The following is a 19,977-nucleotide window of genomic DNA, read 5'->3' as shown; positions in this document are numbered from 1 at the left end:
TAATCTGATATTCAACTCTATTTTTATATAAATAGCAAATATTTTTAATTAAATATATAATAAAAGTAAGTAAGTAAGTAAGTAAGTAATAATCACGTTAATAAGATTTTATATGATTAAATTATAAGATAAATTTATTTGAAATTTTTAAGTTTAAATTTTTTATTTATGATTTTAATATAATTTTTTGGTTTATAATGGCTTGAAACATTTCTAAAAAATATAAATTTTTCTAATCATGGATAATTAATTATTTAATTTCTCAAAATATTTTAGATTGAAGAATTTATTATGTAGAGATTAAAAACTAATTTCTACAAATAATATATTGAAAATAAAAACTATTAAATTATTTTAAATAGCTCTAAAAATATAAATATTTTAAATGAAGGATTACTTATCTATATATAAACATATCAATTAACATAGAAATATTATATTTGGTAATTAAAATAAAGAAAGAATTTCATCAAAAATGTAAAATTAATAAAGGAAATTATTTTTTGATCAGCTTTTATCATTAAAATTTCAAAAAAAGTATATCAAAAATTAACAAACAAATGATTTTGATAATTCCTGATTATAATATCTCATCATAGTGAATATTTAAGCGTATTAATTTGAAAGTTTTTCTATTATTTATTAATAAATAAATATTAAAAAATAAATTTTATTGCTTTTATTGAATAAAATTACAAATAATTTTAAATTTATTAATGAAAATTAATATTTGAAAAATTGTACAAAAAAAAGAAGAAAAGTAAATTTGAAAATTTAGGATTAGATGCAAGCAAGTAAGCAACTTACTTATAAAATAAACTTAAAGATTATTTACAAATCTAAATTATTTTCTTAATTTTAATTAGTAATATAAAAATTGGTAAAATAAATTCAATCTTAATCATATTCTTCATTTTCTTCATCTTCATACTAATCTTCAATGTTATCATCTCTTTCTTCACCTTCTAAATCTTCAAAACCTATTTATCAATAAATTTTAGTTAAAAAAAAATTTAAATGAAAATGAATTGCTCCTTACCTAAAATATCTTCACATAAATTGTTTACATTAATTTATTGAGGAATTTAGTCTTCATTTTCACCACATAATATTTTGAGACATTCTATTTTTAATTTTATTTAATATTTCATTTAAAATATTATAAATTACCATCAAATTCTTCATTAGTCATACGCTCTCCTTCAGTGGTTAATATTTTTTTTAAGTCTTATAAAGAAATCTCTCCAATGCCATCAATATTATATGTTTTAGGTTATACAGATTAACCTTTAGCCTATTCAGCAATTTCCTTAGCAGAATCACTCAAACTTTTAGTTAAAGTATTAAGTGACTCAGCAATTTTTGATTTACCAATACCTTATACAGGTCTGTGATTGACGAATAATCTTTTTTAATAAAATATTAAGTAAGTAAATAAATAAATAAAATTATTAAATTTTAATTAAATAAATATTTAAAAGTGCTCACTTCAAGAACATGTTTAAGTCTAATTCTTCTACCTACTCGCCAGGATCAAGATATTTAGAGAATCTAATTTCGTTTTACATATTTTCTATTTCCTTATTAGTAGGATAGTAACCCATAGACCTCATCATATCTGGAATGGCAATTAATGGCACTTTACCATCTAGCTTTCTTGCTTTTGTTGTATGCTCATCCTTACTTCTAATCTAAGAATAATAGAAGAAATTCTTTAAGTCTTAATGTGTTTATCCATCTTCTCCACCTTCAAGAAGTTTTGGATATGGGTCTTCATTTGGATTGGCTATTTTTATTAGCAATAATAAAATAACAAAATTTTTTTAATCAACTAATTGTACTTGCAAATATTTATTCTAAAGCCTACACATTGACAGACCATACATTAACACAATAATCATCTGAACCTGATGAAAAGAAGTGTTTACCATCATTAGAGCAACTAATACTAGTAATTTTATCAGGGTGAGCAATTAAACCCATAGTTTAATTAGGATTACCTTTGATTAATTAAAAATAAAAAATCAATAAATAATTGATAAATATCTAAATTACCTTCTAAAGGAAGCTTAATAATTCCTACTACTTTTTCTTTAGTTGAATAAGCAAGGTATTTATCTTAATAATCATTTTAAGCATCGTTTTAATTTAAAATTAGTAATTTATTTATTGCGCCACCATAAATTGGACCAAGACATGTCTTTTTACAAACTAATTTTTAAGAATTTGTTTTTTTTTTTAAATAAAATAATTTTTATATTATTTAAAATACATTTGAAATTGTCCTTCATAAATTGCCACAATTTTATTTTGAATTCTTCATTGACTGTAAGCAGGACATCTTCTTTATACATATTTATAGGGTACCAGATACATGCAGTAGGTATTGTTTCTTATTCAATCTTTAATAAATAAAATATAAATAAATAAGTATATGATAATTCTTTATGATTGTAATCAATTAATTACTGGATATATGGATTTAAGCTTTAGTCTGTCAATATAATTTATTTATTATCCTTTTTCTTTTTGCTTGCTATAGTCGATTTCAAGAACTTCATATTCTACCATTTTCATATCTGCTCCAATACTAAATAATCTATAATATTTTTTATCGTTTTCATTTTTTGACTCGCCAAATGCTATAGATTTAATTTCACTATGATGGATTCTATGCTTTCCAACGAATTACCATTCCTTTTCTGGAATATTCACATCAAATTATCTATGATCAATAGTAAAGAGTGAAACAGCATAATCAGCATCCATAGTAGCTAGATTTTTTGAGTCTGAAGAAAATACCTGCATATTAACTTTGGGTTTTCCTAAATATTTTTTAAATTTTCTTTTAAATTTGCTTTACTTGAAAAAAAAAATAATATTTATTAATCACCTTATTCATTTTCAGATACTTCAAGAACTGAGTTTTGCCATTATTTTTCTTTGCAATCGAATATATGGATTTTACCAGACTTAGTGGCTACAGAGAGCCAATTTCCATCTGGAGAGTAATCAATGCAATTAGGAATATTTTCTTTATCTGTATCAAATACTCTTAAAATAGATAGAACGGAAGATTTTTCTTAGAAATTCCATTCATAAAGATAACCATTTTCACAACAAATACCAATAACATTAGAGTTTGGTCTACAACTCATTGCAATAATTGGTGAAACTATAGATTTCATTAAAGTAGTTCCCTTTTTCTTTTCATCATCTAATTCTTCAAAAAGTTTGTAATTTAACATAGTGATAGTTGCATCAAGATCTACTACAATAAAGTCAGGGCAGATAAATTTAGGTTCATTTTCACCCTTATCCTTTTTTTATTATTAATTAATGATGAAATGAACAATTAAATAAGATAAAAACATACTTTTCTTTCATCATCAAAGCCATCTTCATCTTCATTGTCTTCAATCATTGGAGTATTTGCAAAAGAAATATTGCTGATAGAGCCTATAATTGCATCTTCAAACCAAGCTATAATTCTGTATTGAAAGTCATAAAAACGGATAGATCCATTAGATGAACCAATAACTAAATAGTTATCTTAAATTTTTAATATATTAATTGAATTTGATCCTTTTTTGCCATCAGGCTTTTTTGATTTATTCATAAGATCAACCAATTTAATTGCTCTTCTTTCTTTTGGAGTGTCTACTTTTTCTATGATAAGAGAAATATCCCATACAATAATATGACCATCAGTTGTTCCTGTAACAACCTTTAAATATAAACAAAAATGTAATGAAGACTTTTAATAATATTTCATATTTACCTATGTATTATCAGGTATAAATACTGTTTGAGTGAGAACCTTAAGAGATGGAATGTTACCAGGGGAATAATAGTTAAAACCTTTTTATTCTCCTTCTCTTCTCCAAAAAACAATTCTTGTCTTACCAGTTGTTGCAAATTCAGTGTTATCATCTGAATTGAATCTAACGAAATATTAATAATCCTTAATTCTTCTATCGAATTCATTGGTAATCAAACATGGTTCATCTATTAATATTTAAAGGAAACATTTACATAATGAGTAAAACAAACAAATATTTCTATTTTTTACCATCTTTATTCCACTCCCACAAAGAAAGAGATTATACATCAGTATCTGTATTAGCTTCTTTTGAAAGAGTCACGATGAATTGTCCATCTTGAGAAATCTAATTATAATTTTATTAGTACAAACAATATATTAAATAAAACTGAATTTTAATTATATTTTATATAATTAATTTTAATAAAAATTATTACATCTAAAGCTTAACAACCATTAGGATGTGGTTCAAAGATAGTCTTTTTAGGAATACCTGTTGATGCATCCCAGACTACTAACATAGAATCTGGACCGCTTTTTATAGATGATTTAAATTAATTTATGTTTAAGGCTTAACAGCATATCAAATTAAAATTTAATTTTATAAATAAATATTCACCAGTCAGCAGTAACAATTATATCTGAGAATTTGCAATATGCTGTTGCTGTAATTCTATTACAATGACCCTATAATAATCTTTATGTATTGTTTTCATAATCGTATATAACACCAGTGTGCGCAACAGGATAGAAAATTTCCTTTATTCATATTATGAATTTTTAATTCGTGTGTAGTTAGTTATTATAAACTTATTTAATTATATTTCAAATCTGATTAACAAAATTACTTTTCTTTTTTCATTTGTTAAATTGTGAACGCCATCAGTGAGCTAGAAATTAAAACCTAAAGTCCATTTCAAATTCTTTTTATATAAGAGAAATTATTATTTGTTAATGCATTTCAATTTAGTAGGGTATTAAAATAGAGAGCGAGATATCTAATTTATTAATGGAGCTTGATTACAACTTTAATATTATATTTTTCAAATTTTTAACCCAATTAACTACACTCCCTATCCTTTCATTTTAATTTTAAAATTACTAATGCATTTATCTTGCTAACATCTTCTTAGCCTTCATTGTTAACTTCGTATTCTTCTTACTAATACATTTATTCGCCTTACTATTTATTTCAATCAATTAGCTTTAGATAATTTGAATATATTTTACAAATTGATTTTAAATTTTTTGTTTATCTTGAATGAATAATTGATATTTATTTTGATAGTAAAAAGATAAAATTTTGTTTTTTATAAATTAAAAAATAAATACATTGTTAATTAATCAAAAATAGCTTTAAATATCCATATTTATTGATAAATAAGTGTTTATATCATTTTATTCATATATTAATTAATTAATAAATAGGTTTCATTTTTTAAGTAAATAATAATTGGATACGCATGACCAACCTCTAAATATAAATCTAGTCCAGTTATGGCATAAAAAAATTAAATTTTATTAATTTCAACAAACCAAAAGTAAAATTAACATTTATTTTAAGAAAAAGTTTTAATAAAATTTTAAACATTTTAAAACTAAATTAACTTTGCTTTAATCACTTATTTATCAAAATTAAATATTTTTAGAGTTATCTTTAAAAAATTTTAAATTGAGATAAAAGAATAGATAGTTAAAAAATTGAGTATTTAAACTTACTAATTATTAACTAAAATATTAATTAACTAAATAATTATAAAATTAAAGATGCTAAAATAAGAAAATAAATAATGATGAAGATGATCGAAATGAAAAATAATAAAAATTGATATTGATAAATAAATAAATATTTTATAAATGTGATTGAAATGTAATTTAACTATATTTTAATATCAAATACTACAAATAGAAAGTATATATTTTAATTTAAATTTAAAAAGTTAATTTTTTTTTAATTTATTTAATTATCTCATTTAAAACAATTATTTTAATTTAAACTTATTAAAATTAAAGATGCTAAAATAAGAAAATAAATAATGATGATGAACAAAATGAAAAATAATAAAAATTGATATTGATTTATAAATGTGATTGAAATGCAATTTAACTATATTTTAATATCAAATACTACAAATAGAAAGTATATATTTTACGTTAAATTTAAAAAGTTAATTTTTTTTTAATTTATTTAATTATCTCATTTAAAACAATTATTTTAATTTAAACTTATTATTATTGTTGTTTATTGCTTTGTTTATACAGTTAAACATTATCAATCAGATTCACCTCCGTTTGCTGCTTTCTAGGCCATTTTAGCCTTTTTAGTGAATTTTTCTTTATTTTTTTCTTTTTCATATTCTTTTTTAGCTGCTTGGAATTTTTTCTTTTCTCCTTCTGTTCTTGCTTACTTAACTTTATTTTTTTCTTCTGTTTTTTATGCTTTTTGTGCCAACTTTTGATTAGAATAAAATTATTTCAAAAACATATTAAATTAATTATTAGTAAATTACCTTTTCTTTTTTGATTGTATTAAGTCTTTAGATAAGAGCAAATACTTTTTTATCTTCTTCTGATGTAAGCTCTTTTATAGGGATCTTCGATTCTGCTTTAGCTAACTTTTCTTTTTTGGAAAGTAGCTTAACCTTTTATTTTGACTTGAAGGGTAGATTTTCTTCTAAGTTTTTAGGTATTAACAAAGGATTGAATTTCTTTTCAGTTCTTTCAATTTCTTAGTATTCGCTGTCGACCTTTTACTTAACATCAATATTGAGCATTTTTCTTAATTCCCAAGTTGTTTTCATAAGTCTTGTCCTAAAAATTCAAAAAAACATATTAAATTACACTCAAACAAAAAAAAGATAGATAGATATTACTTTTCATAAGAGATAATAGGATTATAAAACTTTTCTAAAGGAACTTTGTACCAAGTTCTCATAAATACTAAGTCACTCATTACAATTTTATCTTCAAATGTAGCTCTAAATGAACCATCAGGTCCTTCTTTAACTGCTTTTTTAATTTAACCTCTGATTCCAGAAGGTGTTTTAATTTGAGCTCCTTCGAATTTAGAAACTTCTAGCTGTAAAGGGTAAAAAAAATTAATTAAAAAAACTGAACATGAATTAATTCTAAAATATTTTACGAATGAGTTAAACATTCCCTTAATGAAGGCGGAATTTTTGTATATTTTGAAAGGTTCACCGACAAGCTTGAGTTTTTTTACTATATCAAAAGTATGATTTAATTCAAGGACTTCACCAGTAGCACAAATTCTAAATTTCTCCTATTTATTTAAAAAAGATAATTAATTAATTTAATGAAATGAGGAAAAAGTTAAATGTAAATATTTGTTTGAATTATAAATTACTAATTTATTGTTAAGACTTTGAGTACAAACAAAACCTGTATTTTGAGGAGCAAAATTACCATAGAAAACAGCATCACAATATTCATATTATGGAGTATATTTTAAATATCTCATACGTGCATCACTTTGTTGGGAAACAAAGTAAGGGATACTCTAATATCTTCTCCAACCAATAGAGAAAATAAGAGGATCTAATGTTTTAAGAAGAGAATTATACCATCTGTGCTTTTTTATTCTGACTTTAAGGAAACCAAAGTTGTCCTCTCCTGGATTAATTCTAGTCAAAACTAAAGGATGTTCAGGCTTAAAGTTTCTGAAGTGCTTGAATTAAATATTTCTAATAGTCATCTTGACATATGCACCTTTCTTTAAAATACCTAGATATGAATCCATAAATTAATCTATTTCTTTTTGCTTTTCAGCTGGGTCAACTTCTTGCTATTGTAATTTTTCAGCTTCTTCCTATTCTTTCTTCTTCTTTAATTATTCTTCTTCAGCATCACTATCTAATTCTTCTGGGGCTTCCTCTTCTATCAATGAGCCAGCCATAAATTTGCATTTTACTAAGGCCTTATATAAATCTCTAGTGTATAATTCTTTACTTCTAAAGTTACTGCTATCGAAATTGCATATTTTTTTGTCAGTTTTACTAATTTTTAAAATTAATTTTTTTCAGAATTTATTTCAACAAACTTAAAGAAATAAGTAATTACCCATAAATGAGATCTTGTAAATCAGTAGCCATAACTGATTATTATTATTCTATAGCATTTGCAATTTAATTTAAATCCTTAGTCTTGTGCTTAAGATTAACTATTTCTTTTTGCTTTTCCTTAAAATCTAATTTCTTCTTTTCTTCAGCTGTGAATTCAAGAATATTTTTCTTTTGTTCTCCTAATTCGATACCATCGAGAAGTTCAACATCGTCATCTTCATCTAGCTTTTCATTTAAAGTTTTTTTCATATCCTATAAATCTCTAACCATCTTAACACCTTCACCTAAATCTTCATCTTCCTACTTTATTATTTATTAATTAATGTAAATAAATAATAAACTATAAAAAATTATTTACTTATTCTATCAACTCTCCATTATCATCATAAACATCTTGTTAATTTTTTTTGGTAAAGACAACGTGCTCATCAGGAATAGTAATATATCCACCACTTTTTTCATAATTCAAAAAACCTAAGTTACTGAAAGGGGCATAAACAATCTTTTCTGATTGTTTCAATGTTCTTTTTTGCTTAATTTTTTTAATTTTGGGTTCTTCCTTTTTACCCTCTTATTTATTTTCTTCTTCATCTTCGCTTTCTTCGCTTGATTCATCATCACCTTCACTACCATCGCTTTAACCATCCTATTTACCACTTCCTTCCTCTTTTTTCTTTTTATCTTCATGTACTTTAACTTCTACAACAGGAACAGGATCTTCGATGATATCAGTACTATCAATTTCATAATCTCCTAAACCTTTAATATTTTATTAAAAAAATCATAAATACTTTATAAAACTGGGGATTAAAATTTTGCTATAAGTAGAGTATTTTTTTTAGGCTTAGTTTGATATAAATATATTTTTTTTTACCTACAATGTGAATCTTGTTATTCAAACGGAAGGTTGAGCCTTTTATCCAACCATAAAAGCTAACATCAACAAGCTCATTATCTTCTACTTTTGAGCCTTCACGAGAGTGTTCGTATCTATCAGGGACGATGAATGGGTGGGTCTACTTCCAAGGAACAGGTTGTACTTTCATAACACCAATCATTCTTGATAAATTAAGAACTTCTCTTTTTAAATATTAGCCATATTTCATACCAGAGAGATAGAAAAGTTTAGAATCATTGCCAACTTCATGTTCAAATCTAGCTTTATATTTCTTTTTGGTTTTTCTAAGTTATTTATTGTCTTTGAAGAAATCAGTGTGAGTAAGAACTCCCATAATGGAAGGGAAACCATGAGCCTAATTATAGAATTTATATCGTGTTTAATATTAATTAACTGAGAAAAGTTTTTAGATCAATAATATTTGCCATAATTAAAATAAATTACCCTTAGCAAACTTAGGAATTCGAATGTTTCCATTTCGAAACCAATAGAGGCATCAACTAATATAATAGCAATATCTGCAATTTTGGCCATATCGATCATACCACTTATATCGTTTGGACATTCAATAATAGTAATTCTTCTCTTTTTATTTGCTCTAACAGTAATAGGACCTTTAACATTCTAAATGCTATGCTTAGTGTATGTTTTTACTAAACTCTTTATCAAAGTAGTTTTACCACTCTTTTTTATAAAAATAAGTGAGTGAGATTAAGATTCTAATTCTACATTTCTTTGCTGTTATAAAATACTCAAGCAAGACTTTAAAAATTACCTGCTTTGGACCTTAAACAATAACAGTAACTGGAGGGAGGTCGGAAGTATCTTCTTCAGCTATAAGGTAGTCTGCATACCCTTTATCTTTTCTTAAATGAATTTTTTTGGGTTTCTTTTCACCTTCTTCTGATTCCTTTATCTTTTTTTCCTTAGCCTTAGATGAAGCCAATACCTTCTTTTAATCATCTGCATCAGAATCTTCATCTTTTTTAAGGTTTTTATCAAATCCCTTTAACTTAACGTCGTTCTCGTTATCAGAAGATAAAACACTATCGTTATCACTGATTTCCATATTGCTAATTTATTATATTTATAATTATCTTTATGAATCTCTTCAGTATATTACTATTAAAATTAAAAGAATTGATTATGAATTATTTTCAATACTATTTTTTAATTAATTATTCCTTGTAAAAAATACAAATCACTCACTCATTAAATATATATGTATGCATTTATATATGTATATAAAGAATGTATTTTAATATCTTTTAGATTCAATAGCAAATTCTTTATTTTTTGTCAAACAATAAAGGTTTTCTTTATTTTTAGCTATCTTAATTAATCATTTATTATTTTTATACTTATGATCTATCTATCTACCTACATCCTACTTATAAACTTCTATTTATTTTGAATATATACTCTAATTGCTACAAGTAATTAGCCGTTATTATTCATTTTGTATTCAATTAAAAATATTTTTTATTTAAGTGTTTAAAATATTTTATCTTTTGCTGTGATTTAAATAACTTAAAATAAAATAAAAAATGCTAAATATTTTCAAAAACTAAAAATTAATAATTAAATTTAATTCATGATTAATAACTTAGTTAGTTAGTTAATTAGCAAGCAAGCACTCGATAAATAAAATTACATTTACAAATAGCATACTGAGATTAGATTTATATATAAGATTTTCTTTTACATTATTTTTTTTTTTTGAATTCGCTGCATGGTAGTATTTTTTAAGTAGTTTTTAATAGTATAATTTTTAGCGTTTAATAAATATTTTCTAATTAATTATATCATTTTATTTTAAATAGGTAAAAATTAGATTTAAAACCCTAAAGCTTAAATAAATATTCTGATTGAATAAAAATTCTAATTTCTCAAAAATAGATCTTTTTAGTCTCTCTAGCTGTCATCTCTTTAGGGCAAGTTGGACATTTAAATTTTTCTTTATTTGCACTTGCTGTTATTTTTTTCATTGATGCTCTATTTTTTTTTATAATTAAAATTTAGTTAAAATTTAGCAAATTAATTACTCTGATATAACATGACCACAAGTCAGCCAAACAGGGTTTTAGTCAGGTTCAATAACATCTCTAGAAATAGGACAAACAAATATAGAATGATATTTGAAATCTTTTCCTATTTCGACTTCGATTGGATATTCATTCTTGTTGTGATAATCTTTGAGTTCTTCATCCATACTCGAAATTTATGTGTATTTCAAGAATTTAGGAAGAGCTAGAGTTATTATTTTATCAAAATTAAAAAATTTACTTCAAAGATTAATATTGAAGGATAATTACCTAGTGTTCCTGCAATTAAACACTAAAGAAGAGCACTTTTAATAGTAAGGTCTATTATTATTTGAAATATCAATAATACTTATTTGCTTCGATTTTTGTTTAAAAAATTACTATAGATTTTGCAATAATTATCTAAGAGCAGTTCCTCTACTTGTTTGTATGACTGGTCTAATTGACAGTGATCTTATATTTTGCTAAAAATTTATTTTACTTTTTTTATAGATTATTTTAATATTACCCATTCTCTAAAAGTATGTAGAACATCACTTACTGTGCTTAATCAGCAAATTTTTTTTAATTAAAGAAATCTTTAAAATGTTTTCTAGCATATTGAATGCTTTCCATTTTGCCTTTCTATAGATTTTAGATGAACTAATAATACAAAGGATAGTCACTTATTAATTTAAAAGATTTATATTTTTTTGTTTACTTAAAGACGATGCAGATAAAAAAGAAGAGGACTGTCTAAGTCTTCTAGTTCTTCTTTTTTAGTCTAAGCCCATTTAATAGCTTCATTTAGCTGATTAGTTTAGAATTCATCAAATATCTATGTTAATTAAATAAATTAGCTAATAAGCTTGATAGCTTTACATAATATTTTATTATAAGCCTACCTTTTAAATAGTTTTCAAAATGTTCTATTTCTCTTTGTCTATTTTGTGACTTAAACCTGTCTCTTTTAAGAAATTTTCATACAACTCAAATTTTTTTTCGATTAGTAAATGCTCTGCAATAGCCTTTATTTTAAAAAAGAAATATCAGCAAAATATATTCTTGCTATTTTTTTCACTTTTATTGTAGAGTATAAATATTATTCATTGGAATTACCTCATTCACGCACTCTTTTTCAAAGGAAACTAATGTATCCTTAAAAACATTATTTATATCACTTTTAAATATCTTTTCGATGTTCTTTCCATACTTTGATAGGTACTAAAAGTATTTTTTATGGCTGTCAATAACAGATTTAAGTGGTTTCTTTTCCTATTTGCATCAGTAATATTTAAAAAAAATATTTTTACTATTTAGAATAAAATTGCTAGCTTCTGTATATGGTTAATAAAGAAATAGGTGTTTAACTAGAATAACTAAATACCAATTTTAAATTGATTTTACCCTTAATTTTTCATCCAAATTATTTATGCTATCCTTTATTTTTCTCCTTCTCACCTATGTAAATTTAAAAAACATATAGTTTTAACTAAATTATAAAAGGGTTTTTGCTTTCAAAACAAAAGATATCAAAAATAAACCTCTTGATCTTCTATTTCCATAGGCTCATTTATCTGATGCTTTGCTTCTACTAAAAGCTCTAATACACTATCAATACTTTTGCTAATTTCTTACTTTGTAATTAATGAACATTTTTTTATTCTTTCAACGTCTTTCAACAACTAATCATATTAATTCTCTTGCATTTTTGCTTATCTTTTATTACTTAAGTTTTATAAATGAATGAATACTATAATATTTGTTTTTTTTATAAAAAGTAATAAATATTTATTAGAAACTAATAAGATTAGTCAGATAAAACCTTATAAATCCTTTATAAATTTTAAAAATTAAACTAAATAAGAATGTGAATTCTTTGCAAACATTAAAATACTAATTATACATATTTATTAATATATAAATGCCTACATCATAATAGTTATCTAAACAAAATCATCTTTATTAATTATAATTGGTAAACTCTTTAAACACTAACTTTATTATATTCTTATCAGAAAGCCTATAGACACAGAAAATTTGTTTGATTTAATCAAAAATTATTAATGATTCAAAGTATATCAAAAATTGAAAAGAAATTATGTAAGAAATATTCTTAAAAGGTTCTTAATTTAAAGAGCTAAAATATCATTTTATTATTTTAAATATTTCGTAAGAGTTAATTTTTAAGTAAGAATTTTATTGCTTATAGTCTTTTAATTAATTATTTTTAAAGAACAGCTAAGATAATTAAGTTATTTATTTTTAATAATTCTTAAGAGTCAAGAAGAAGAGAATAACTTATCTAACACAGGATTTACATTATGTTTATAGTTTATAAATTATTTAGATTATAATGATTTTTACTTATGCTCCTTATATTATTATTATTTAAGAAATTAAAATTTATAGCTTAATTTATTGAATGCTATATATTAAAATGGTATTTATTCTCTTTAAAATTATTTAAATTTATACTGTAATCAATTTGGATAATAAATTCTACTTACACATTTGTAAAGAAAAAGCTTTGTAAATATTATTTCAATTCTTTATTTCAAATCTCAAATTTTTTATTTGTTTTGTTTTGTAGCTGATTGCGAAATCAAAAAATTTTAATAAACTGAAAGAAAAATAAATATTTTTAAAAAATTTTAATTAAAGAAACTTTAGTCTAAACAAAAAAAAAAAAAGAAGAAGAAGATGTTTTAGAATCACACTTTTGAGTATTAAAATAGTGAATTCGAGAGCATCTAAGACAACACGTTAATTGAAGGCGCTGAAAGAAGGAAATTCTAAACAACAGCTGATGATGATTTCAAAGAGGTAGTGCTGAAAATAGACTCAAGAGTTAACTCTGAAAACGATGAGCGATGTTAAAAAGCAGGTACATAAAAAAACCTCTCTGAAAGAGTAGTTTAAACTAGTATTTATAACCAATCTAATAGTAAATAAATATAAAGTACTAACAAATTATAATCTACACACATCAACTAAAGTAAGAGATTGGTACATATAGATGAACATCTTCCTGAAAGTTATTTTAAAAAACATAATTAAGAATTTATTGATTTAAACCAGTCTTAACGGAGTAAAAAATATAAATCAGAATAATTTTAGCTATAAAATGAAAATAAGGTAAAGAATTTAAGTTTCACTAAAGTGTCATCCTTAAAACAATTAACTTTAAAAGGTTAATAAACAAACAGGTCCATATTCAAAAAGGCTCATTCTAAAAGACTGGGATCATTTTAGTAGATTATGTTTTTGAAAAATTTAGTTTCAAAACTTATGAGGTATGTACCTTCTGCTATGTATGCTCGTCTTACATAATTTCATAAAGATATTATAGGTGATTTATCGCTTATAAGAAATGAAAAAGTTAATGTGAAATACTTTCTCGATATAATACCGATTTTGAAACCTAATAACTATATTTTTGATATTTGGAAGATTATTTAAATAGTAATAGTTGGGTATCATCTTTTTCGCTGCTTATTGCTTGTCGGTTTTGAAGATGATTTTATTGTAGAACCAATAAGAGTTATATCTATTTGTTTTTTTATATTAGATTTTATTCTTAATCTCAATGCTGGATATTATTCGGGATTAGATATAGTAGTAGATAGGTAAAGAATTCTTAAACATAATTTGATGGAAATAATAACTTCTCTTATTAGCATTTTTGCTTAAATATACTAAGAAAATCAGATTGTAAATTTAATTTTTATAGTAAGGTTGCGATCTTTATTTATTAATATCAGTATTATTGAATAAAATTTTTCTCTTAATTAAAAATTTCCAATTTTCGTTACTATTTCAAAACTGCTTGGTTTGATAATTTTGATTGCACATACTTTTGCTTGTGGATTTGTATTTATAACAAAATTTGAAAAAGATTACACTATAAATTGGCTTGTTAAATAAAATCTGACTAACGATCCATGGGAAAAGATATATCTCAATGCTCTCTACTTTTCCTTTATCACTATGATTACAGTAGGTTACGGAGATATCACGCCTATTACAGATATCGAAAAAATGTATGTAATTTATTTTACTTTAATTACATGCATAGTCTATGCCTACGTTGTAAACACGATTGGTTCGCTCTTTTTAGAATTCTCTTAAAAGTCAGCTGAATTTAAAAAATAAAGATATCAAGTTATTTCCTATTTAAATGATAGAAAGATTTCGAAACCTGTTTAAATTGGGGTTATAAAATACCTAGAATATACATAACATTAGGAAAAAGTACTAAAATATTCAAAAGTAGGCGAGCAATTTTTGTAAACAATCCCAAAGAGTTTAAGATAAAATGTAATTAAATTCTTAATTTTTACGACTATTAAATAAGAGATCATTTAAAGTAATTAAATTTATATATGGTAAAATAAACTCAAATTACACTGTTTTAATAATTTGATGTTATTGCTAATTATAAATTGTCGAAGCATATTTTCAAAAATTTTAATTTATTTTTGGCTATTACACTATTACTAAATACAAGCTCATTTTTTTATTGTAATTATGATTCAAATAGGTCTATGAAGATTTTTATGGTAGAATTATTAATGAAGTTTCCATTTTCAAAAAGTATTTTAGCAAAAAATGCTTAAGCGCGTTTTCTTAAATTATGAAAGAGTAAACATATGGTCCAGATGAAAAGATATTTTCTTAAGGTGATTTGGATTACAAATTCTTCTTCGTAATGTCGGGAAAAGTAGAATTAGAGGTATCTCTAAATGGTAGCTTTAGCTAGCAAAGAATTTTAGGTTAACTAAAAGTAAACTAATCAAAAATATTTTATTTAATGAAATATTTTTAAGCAAAAAAATTAAAGATATTTTTAAAAAAGTAAAAAGAAATCAAAATTAAAGAAATAAATATTTATCAAAATAGAAAGGATAATAGTATGGGATACATAGTTTATTTTCATCAGAAGCTAGAAAACTTACAGCTAAATGCTTAGAAAACACATCCATTCTTATTATACACAAAGAGGATTTTATATAAATCCTTAAGGAATTTAGAGATGATTATGTAAAGTTATTTTAATTATTTGATAAGTGACAATAATTTTTTTGTCAAGGAAATCTACTGCATGATTAAAGATAAAGTGTCGAATAACTATGAAGAGTGTGATATCAATTGCTCAAGTTGTTAATACAAAGACCATGAGATAACTTAATGTCAATTGCTTTAGTATAAGCCAAGAAGAGAACTCATAATTAACAAAGTCAATTATTATTAAGAATAACTTTATCGCGATAGTTCTTTTGTCAGAAGAGGTCTCCGTTCTAATTTCACTTTAAAACATAACTAATATATAAGATAATAGCTTAAAAATTTAAGAATTAATATCTTAAATAAGTAATTTAATAATGTTGTTATTAAGCTATAACGAAAAAATGAACATTTAATAGAAGCAATTTAAGATATTGGATATGATCACGATGAGTTATTTTTTAATTTAGTGCCAGAATTTTTCTTTTACCACAACGAAATAGTGATGGCTTTAGACGAAGAAGACTTTAATAAATCTTCTGTTTATGGTAGTCTGTACAATTAGAACTAAAATTTATCGATTTTCAATGATTAAAATATTCATTTTTCAAAAAATTATGATGTCATACTTGATGATTAATAATTTATAGATTTTGAAACATAGTAAAGTAATCAAGCTAATAGGAATAATAAGGATTTTTGTAATGTTTTATCAAATCAAAAGTCCCTTCAACTTTCAGGAATAAATGAAGAAAATTTAAGTGAAAATAATTATGTTAAAAACTAAAATTCTTTAGGAGAATCAAACTGTAGCATAGGGATTCATGGAACAAATATACAAAATTAAGTGATTAATTCAACGAGCAATCATTTTATATAAAACCAAACTCCTATTTTAAAGCATATAAGCTAAAATTATACTAATCAAATGCAAGTAAATTTAGCATAGAATTCATAAAAGCAGAATTTATATAACTTACAATCATCAAACCCCTACATACCTACATCACAATTTTAAATACCTGAAGCTCCTGCTAGTCCCTTGCTTAGTTACAAAAATAATAATTAGACTGGCATTCATTAATAATAACATGCATAGTAAAATTAAATAAGCATAAGTAACCATTAATAACCTGTTTTACTAACACAAACAAGCATTAAGCCTTTACCAATACATAACCTGTAAAGAGAAAGCTCTTTAAATAAAATGCTTCCTTATTCGCCAAATAATTACCAATAGTCTAATAGAACTATTTAAGTACCATCATAATCAGTAGCTGATGGAACACCTTAAAATTAAAAGAATCACATACAAAATGTAAATAACTTTGACAATTATTCAAAAATACAGCTACAAAAAATTCAAACAGAAAATATTCAATAAGAAAATTCCTTCAGCATGAGTCCAACTAAAATGAAACCAATTCAAAGTTTTGATATAATACCAAATTAAAGTGATTCTAGTCATTTTTAACAGTAGCCTTAAATTTAACTATAGCCAGATGATTAAATTAAGATTAGTTTTGCATAAAAGGAAAAAAGGATGTAATAAAATAGAAAGATTAAATTAAAAGAAACCTAAAAACCTGAAAAAATGGTAATTAGCAATAATAGAAATATAGATCAGATAAATGAATACAAAGATCAATATGTACAAGAAGATGAGATGTTTCATAGAAGGTCAAAAAGAAAAATCACTGCTTATAAAGATTTTCAGAACGATGATGAGTAAATTCAAAGAAAATCGAGAAGAAAAATAACTGTATTTAAGGATAACTTAAGACTAAGTATTAAAGAAAAAAAGAGTGAGTTCTTAAAAGAAAGTACTTAAAGTATTGCCTAGCATTTACCTTTTTCTGAATCTAATGCAGAAAATAATTTTATTGAAGAATAAATTTTAGAAAAAGATATTTTTGTAGTTATGGAATTCGATATTATTCATGAATTTCAGCATTACTTTCCTCAGCACAATTACTCTTGTATTAAATTCAAAAACAAATAAGAAAATATACCAGACTAGATCTAATCTATTTTATAGCATACAACAAATATTGTTTTAAAAAAGAATATTAAATAAATATCATGATTTAAACATTAAAATAATTAACAAAAGATTTATCTAATATTTTAATTATTATTATCTATTATTAAAAATAAATATCAAAATAGTAAATACTAATTAATACTCAAAAATTTATATTTATATGTATGTTTTTAAAATTTTATTAATTATTCAATGAAATGAAAAAATCAACTTCAAATAAATTTACATTTATGAAATACTTTTTAATAATAATTTATATAGAAAAAATAATGAGATTTGACTCAGTTTTTTCTGAAATTTCCAAAAAAACTGAAAAAGCTTTTACAAACAATAATAAATTATTGTTTTTAGAAAATAATTTTTAAAAGCATAGTAAAATCGATCTTAGATTATGAATATTCAATAAATAATATATATAGGAAAATATGTTATCCATTCACCCTATTTAAGAGACTTGATTTATTTTAATTTGTGTATTTGTAAATTTTAGAAAAAATTAGGTACTAAAAAATAGATGTGGATAAGCTCTCTTAAAATCTAATATATATAGTAATTATTATTAACTTTTATTAATTTAAAATTAAAAATTAAGAAAAATTTTTTCTCAAACATAAATCTTTTTTATAACTTCAATTTAAATTTTATTTTTTTAATATAAAGCACTAATAAACAATTTGATTATTATTATTATTTATTATTATAAAACAAGAAAGTAATACTAGCTTTCTAATAACTATAAGAAAATATAAATATTTAAAATGTTTTAAAATTTGATATATTTGATATATTTTGTAATTTTTATTTAACCTTTACTAAGTTTAACAATATTAATTTCCATTTCTAATACATCTAATTTATATTTATGAAATTAATGCTTCACATTTATGTAATTTAATAAGATATAATAAGGAACATTTATTATTAAAAATATTAATCTTTTTTGGTGAAAATTGAGGACTGAATTTATCTATAAATATTAAAATAATAATAAATCTATAATTTAGTTATTATATTCTATTATTCAAATATATTTATATTTATTCATCCTTTTTTACCACTTATTTGTTTGTCACAATTCGAAATATATTTAAAAGGCTACTAATCTTTTTGATTTAAGACACTTGTTTTCAACTTTCAATTATTATGATCCATTCATTTCATTTCCACTTTTAATATAATTTTTTGTATATTACTAAAAAAATTAAATTGAATAAAATTATTAAATTAAAAATGATATTTTAAATCCAAAATAAAAAAAACATTATATATTTAAAAAAGAAAAAACAATATAATAAAGAGCTAATAAGTAAATTAAAAGAGTAGCAATGCTTTAAATTTAATTTTATATTCAAAAATATCACAGTCTAAAACAAATAAACTATTTTTTACAAAAGATAAAGTGCCAAATTTGAGAGATTAGGGCAATTTGCTAAAGCAAAACCTAAGTCTTATACACCTATTGAGCCAATTTTATTCAAACTATTTAAATATAGAAGAAAAAATAATATAATTATTTAGCTAATTGGAAAAAATGTAAACAATATATAAAAAAATTAGAAATTAATTAATAATAATAATAATAATAATAGCAAAAGTTTAAAAATGAAAAAAATAACTTAAATTAACAAAGAAAAAAAAAATTACAAAATAAAAAAAAGAATACTAATAAATAAACAAAAAGAGTTATATTCTTTTAATTTCATTTTTATTTAAAAAATTGTCATAATCTAAAACAAATTAAATTTTTTTACCTTAGATCCAGTGTTAAATTTGAGAGATTAGTGCAATTTGCTAAAGCAGAACTTAAGCTTGATGCACCAGCATCACCAATTTAATTATAACTTTTTATTTATTGAAGAAAAAATAATATAATTAAATTAACAAAAAAGAAGTAAAAAAACAAAAGATATAATTAAAATAAATCAAATAAAAATCTAATAAATAAATTAAAACAGAAATATTGTTTTTAATTCATTTTCATTTTAAAAATTAACATAATTCAAAACAAATTAACTCTTTTTACCTAAGTGCAAGCGTTAAATGTGAGAGATTAGTGCAATTTGCTAAAGCATAACCTAAGCCAGATACACTTTCATCTC

General features: G+C 23.0%; 6 protein-coding genes across 6 annotated transcripts in view; 1 reads left to right on the top strand and 5 right to left on the bottom strand. All coding sequences in view use genetic code 6, as the record gives it.

Moving 5' to 3' along the window:
• Positions 1-891: 891 nt before the first annotated feature.
• On the bottom strand, positions 892-4,994 carry TTHERM_01262850 (WD-40 protein, putative; the record flags this gene model as incomplete). The annotated part of the gene is made up of 16 exons (XM_001026044.2): positions 892-980; positions 1,040-1,123; positions 1,171-1,406; positions 1,489-1,786; positions 1,842-2,000; positions 2,056-2,211; positions 2,273-2,402; positions 2,470-2,825; positions 2,894-3,320; positions 3,377-3,727; positions 3,782-4,008; positions 4,073-4,169; positions 4,261-4,357; positions 4,443-4,582; positions 4,672-4,746; positions 4,926-4,994. The coding sequence occupies 16 exons, from the start codon at positions 4,992-4,994 to the stop codon at positions 892-894; spliced, it is 2,991 nt and encodes a 996-aa protein (XP_001026044.2).
• Positions 4,995-6,095: 1,101 nt separating this feature from the next.
• TTHERM_01262830 (elongation factor Tu GTP-binding domain protein) lies at positions 6,096-9,872 on the bottom strand (the record flags this gene model as incomplete). The annotated part of the gene is made up of 10 exons (XM_001026042.2): positions 6,096-6,275; positions 6,334-6,634; positions 6,697-6,902; positions 6,966-7,106; positions 7,191-7,839; positions 7,904-8,208; positions 8,264-8,664; positions 8,780-9,158; positions 9,248-9,487; positions 9,579-9,872. The coding sequence occupies 10 exons, from the start codon at positions 9,870-9,872 to the stop codon at positions 6,096-6,098; spliced, it is 3,096 nt and encodes a 1,031-aa protein (XP_001026042.2).
• An 820-nt stretch (positions 9,873-10,692) lies between these two features.
• Positions 10,693-12,536, bottom strand: TTHERM_01262820 (Ran-binding protein in the microtubule-organising centre protein; the record flags this gene model as incomplete). The annotated part of the gene is made up of 10 exons (XM_001026041.2): positions 10,693-10,798; positions 10,849-11,053; positions 11,119-11,169; positions 11,230-11,312; positions 11,357-11,490; positions 11,549-11,665; positions 11,733-11,855; positions 11,947-12,102; positions 12,235-12,288; positions 12,372-12,536. The coding sequence occupies 10 exons, from the start codon at positions 12,534-12,536 to the stop codon at positions 10,693-10,695; spliced, it is 1,194 nt and encodes a 397-aa protein (XP_001026041.2).
• Positions 12,537-13,541: 1,005 nt separating this feature from the next.
• TTHERM_001262811 (hypothetical protein) lies at positions 13,542-14,042 on the bottom strand (the record flags this gene model as incomplete). The annotated part of the gene is made up of 1 exon (XM_012800575.1): positions 13,542-14,042. One exon carries the CDS (start codon positions 14,040-14,042, stop codon positions 13,542-13,544), a length of 501 nt encoding a protein of 166 aa, XP_012656029.1.
• A 1,421-nt stretch (positions 14,043-15,463) lies between these two features.
• TTHERM_01262810 (cation channel family protein) lies at positions 15,464-17,920 on the top strand (the record flags this gene model as incomplete). The annotated part of the gene is made up of 3 exons (XM_001026040.2): positions 15,464-15,613; positions 15,730-15,870; positions 15,920-17,920. 3 exons carry the CDS (start codon positions 15,464-15,466, stop codon positions 17,918-17,920), a joined length of 2,292 nt encoding a protein of 763 aa, XP_001026040.2.
• Positions 17,921-18,947: 1,027 nt separating this feature from the next.
• Positions 18,948-19,977, bottom strand: part of TTHERM_001261810 (cyclic nucleotide-binding domain protein) — a gene marked incomplete at both ends in the record, with an annotated part of 3,025 nt that continues 1,995 nt past the window's right edge. Inside the window, 3 exons of the mRNA XM_012800574.1 lie at positions 18,948-19,044; positions 19,268-19,357; positions 19,630-19,719. Of these exons, the coding sequence (XP_012656028.1) occupies positions 18,948-19,044; positions 19,268-19,357; positions 19,630-19,719 (277 nt within the window). The remainder of the gene's footprint in view (positions 19,045-19,267; positions 19,358-19,629; positions 19,720-19,977) is intronic.

This window comes from Tetrahymena thermophila (assembly GCF_000189635.1).
Source record: "Tetrahymena thermophila SB210 genomic scaffold scf_8254075, whole genome shotgun sequence".
NCBI lineage: Eukaryota > Ciliophora > Oligohymenophorea > Hymenostomatida > Tetrahymenidae > Tetrahymena > Tetrahymena thermophila.
The sequence above is the reverse complement of the archived record's forward strand: the minus strand, read 5'-3'. Positions and strand labels throughout refer to the sequence as shown.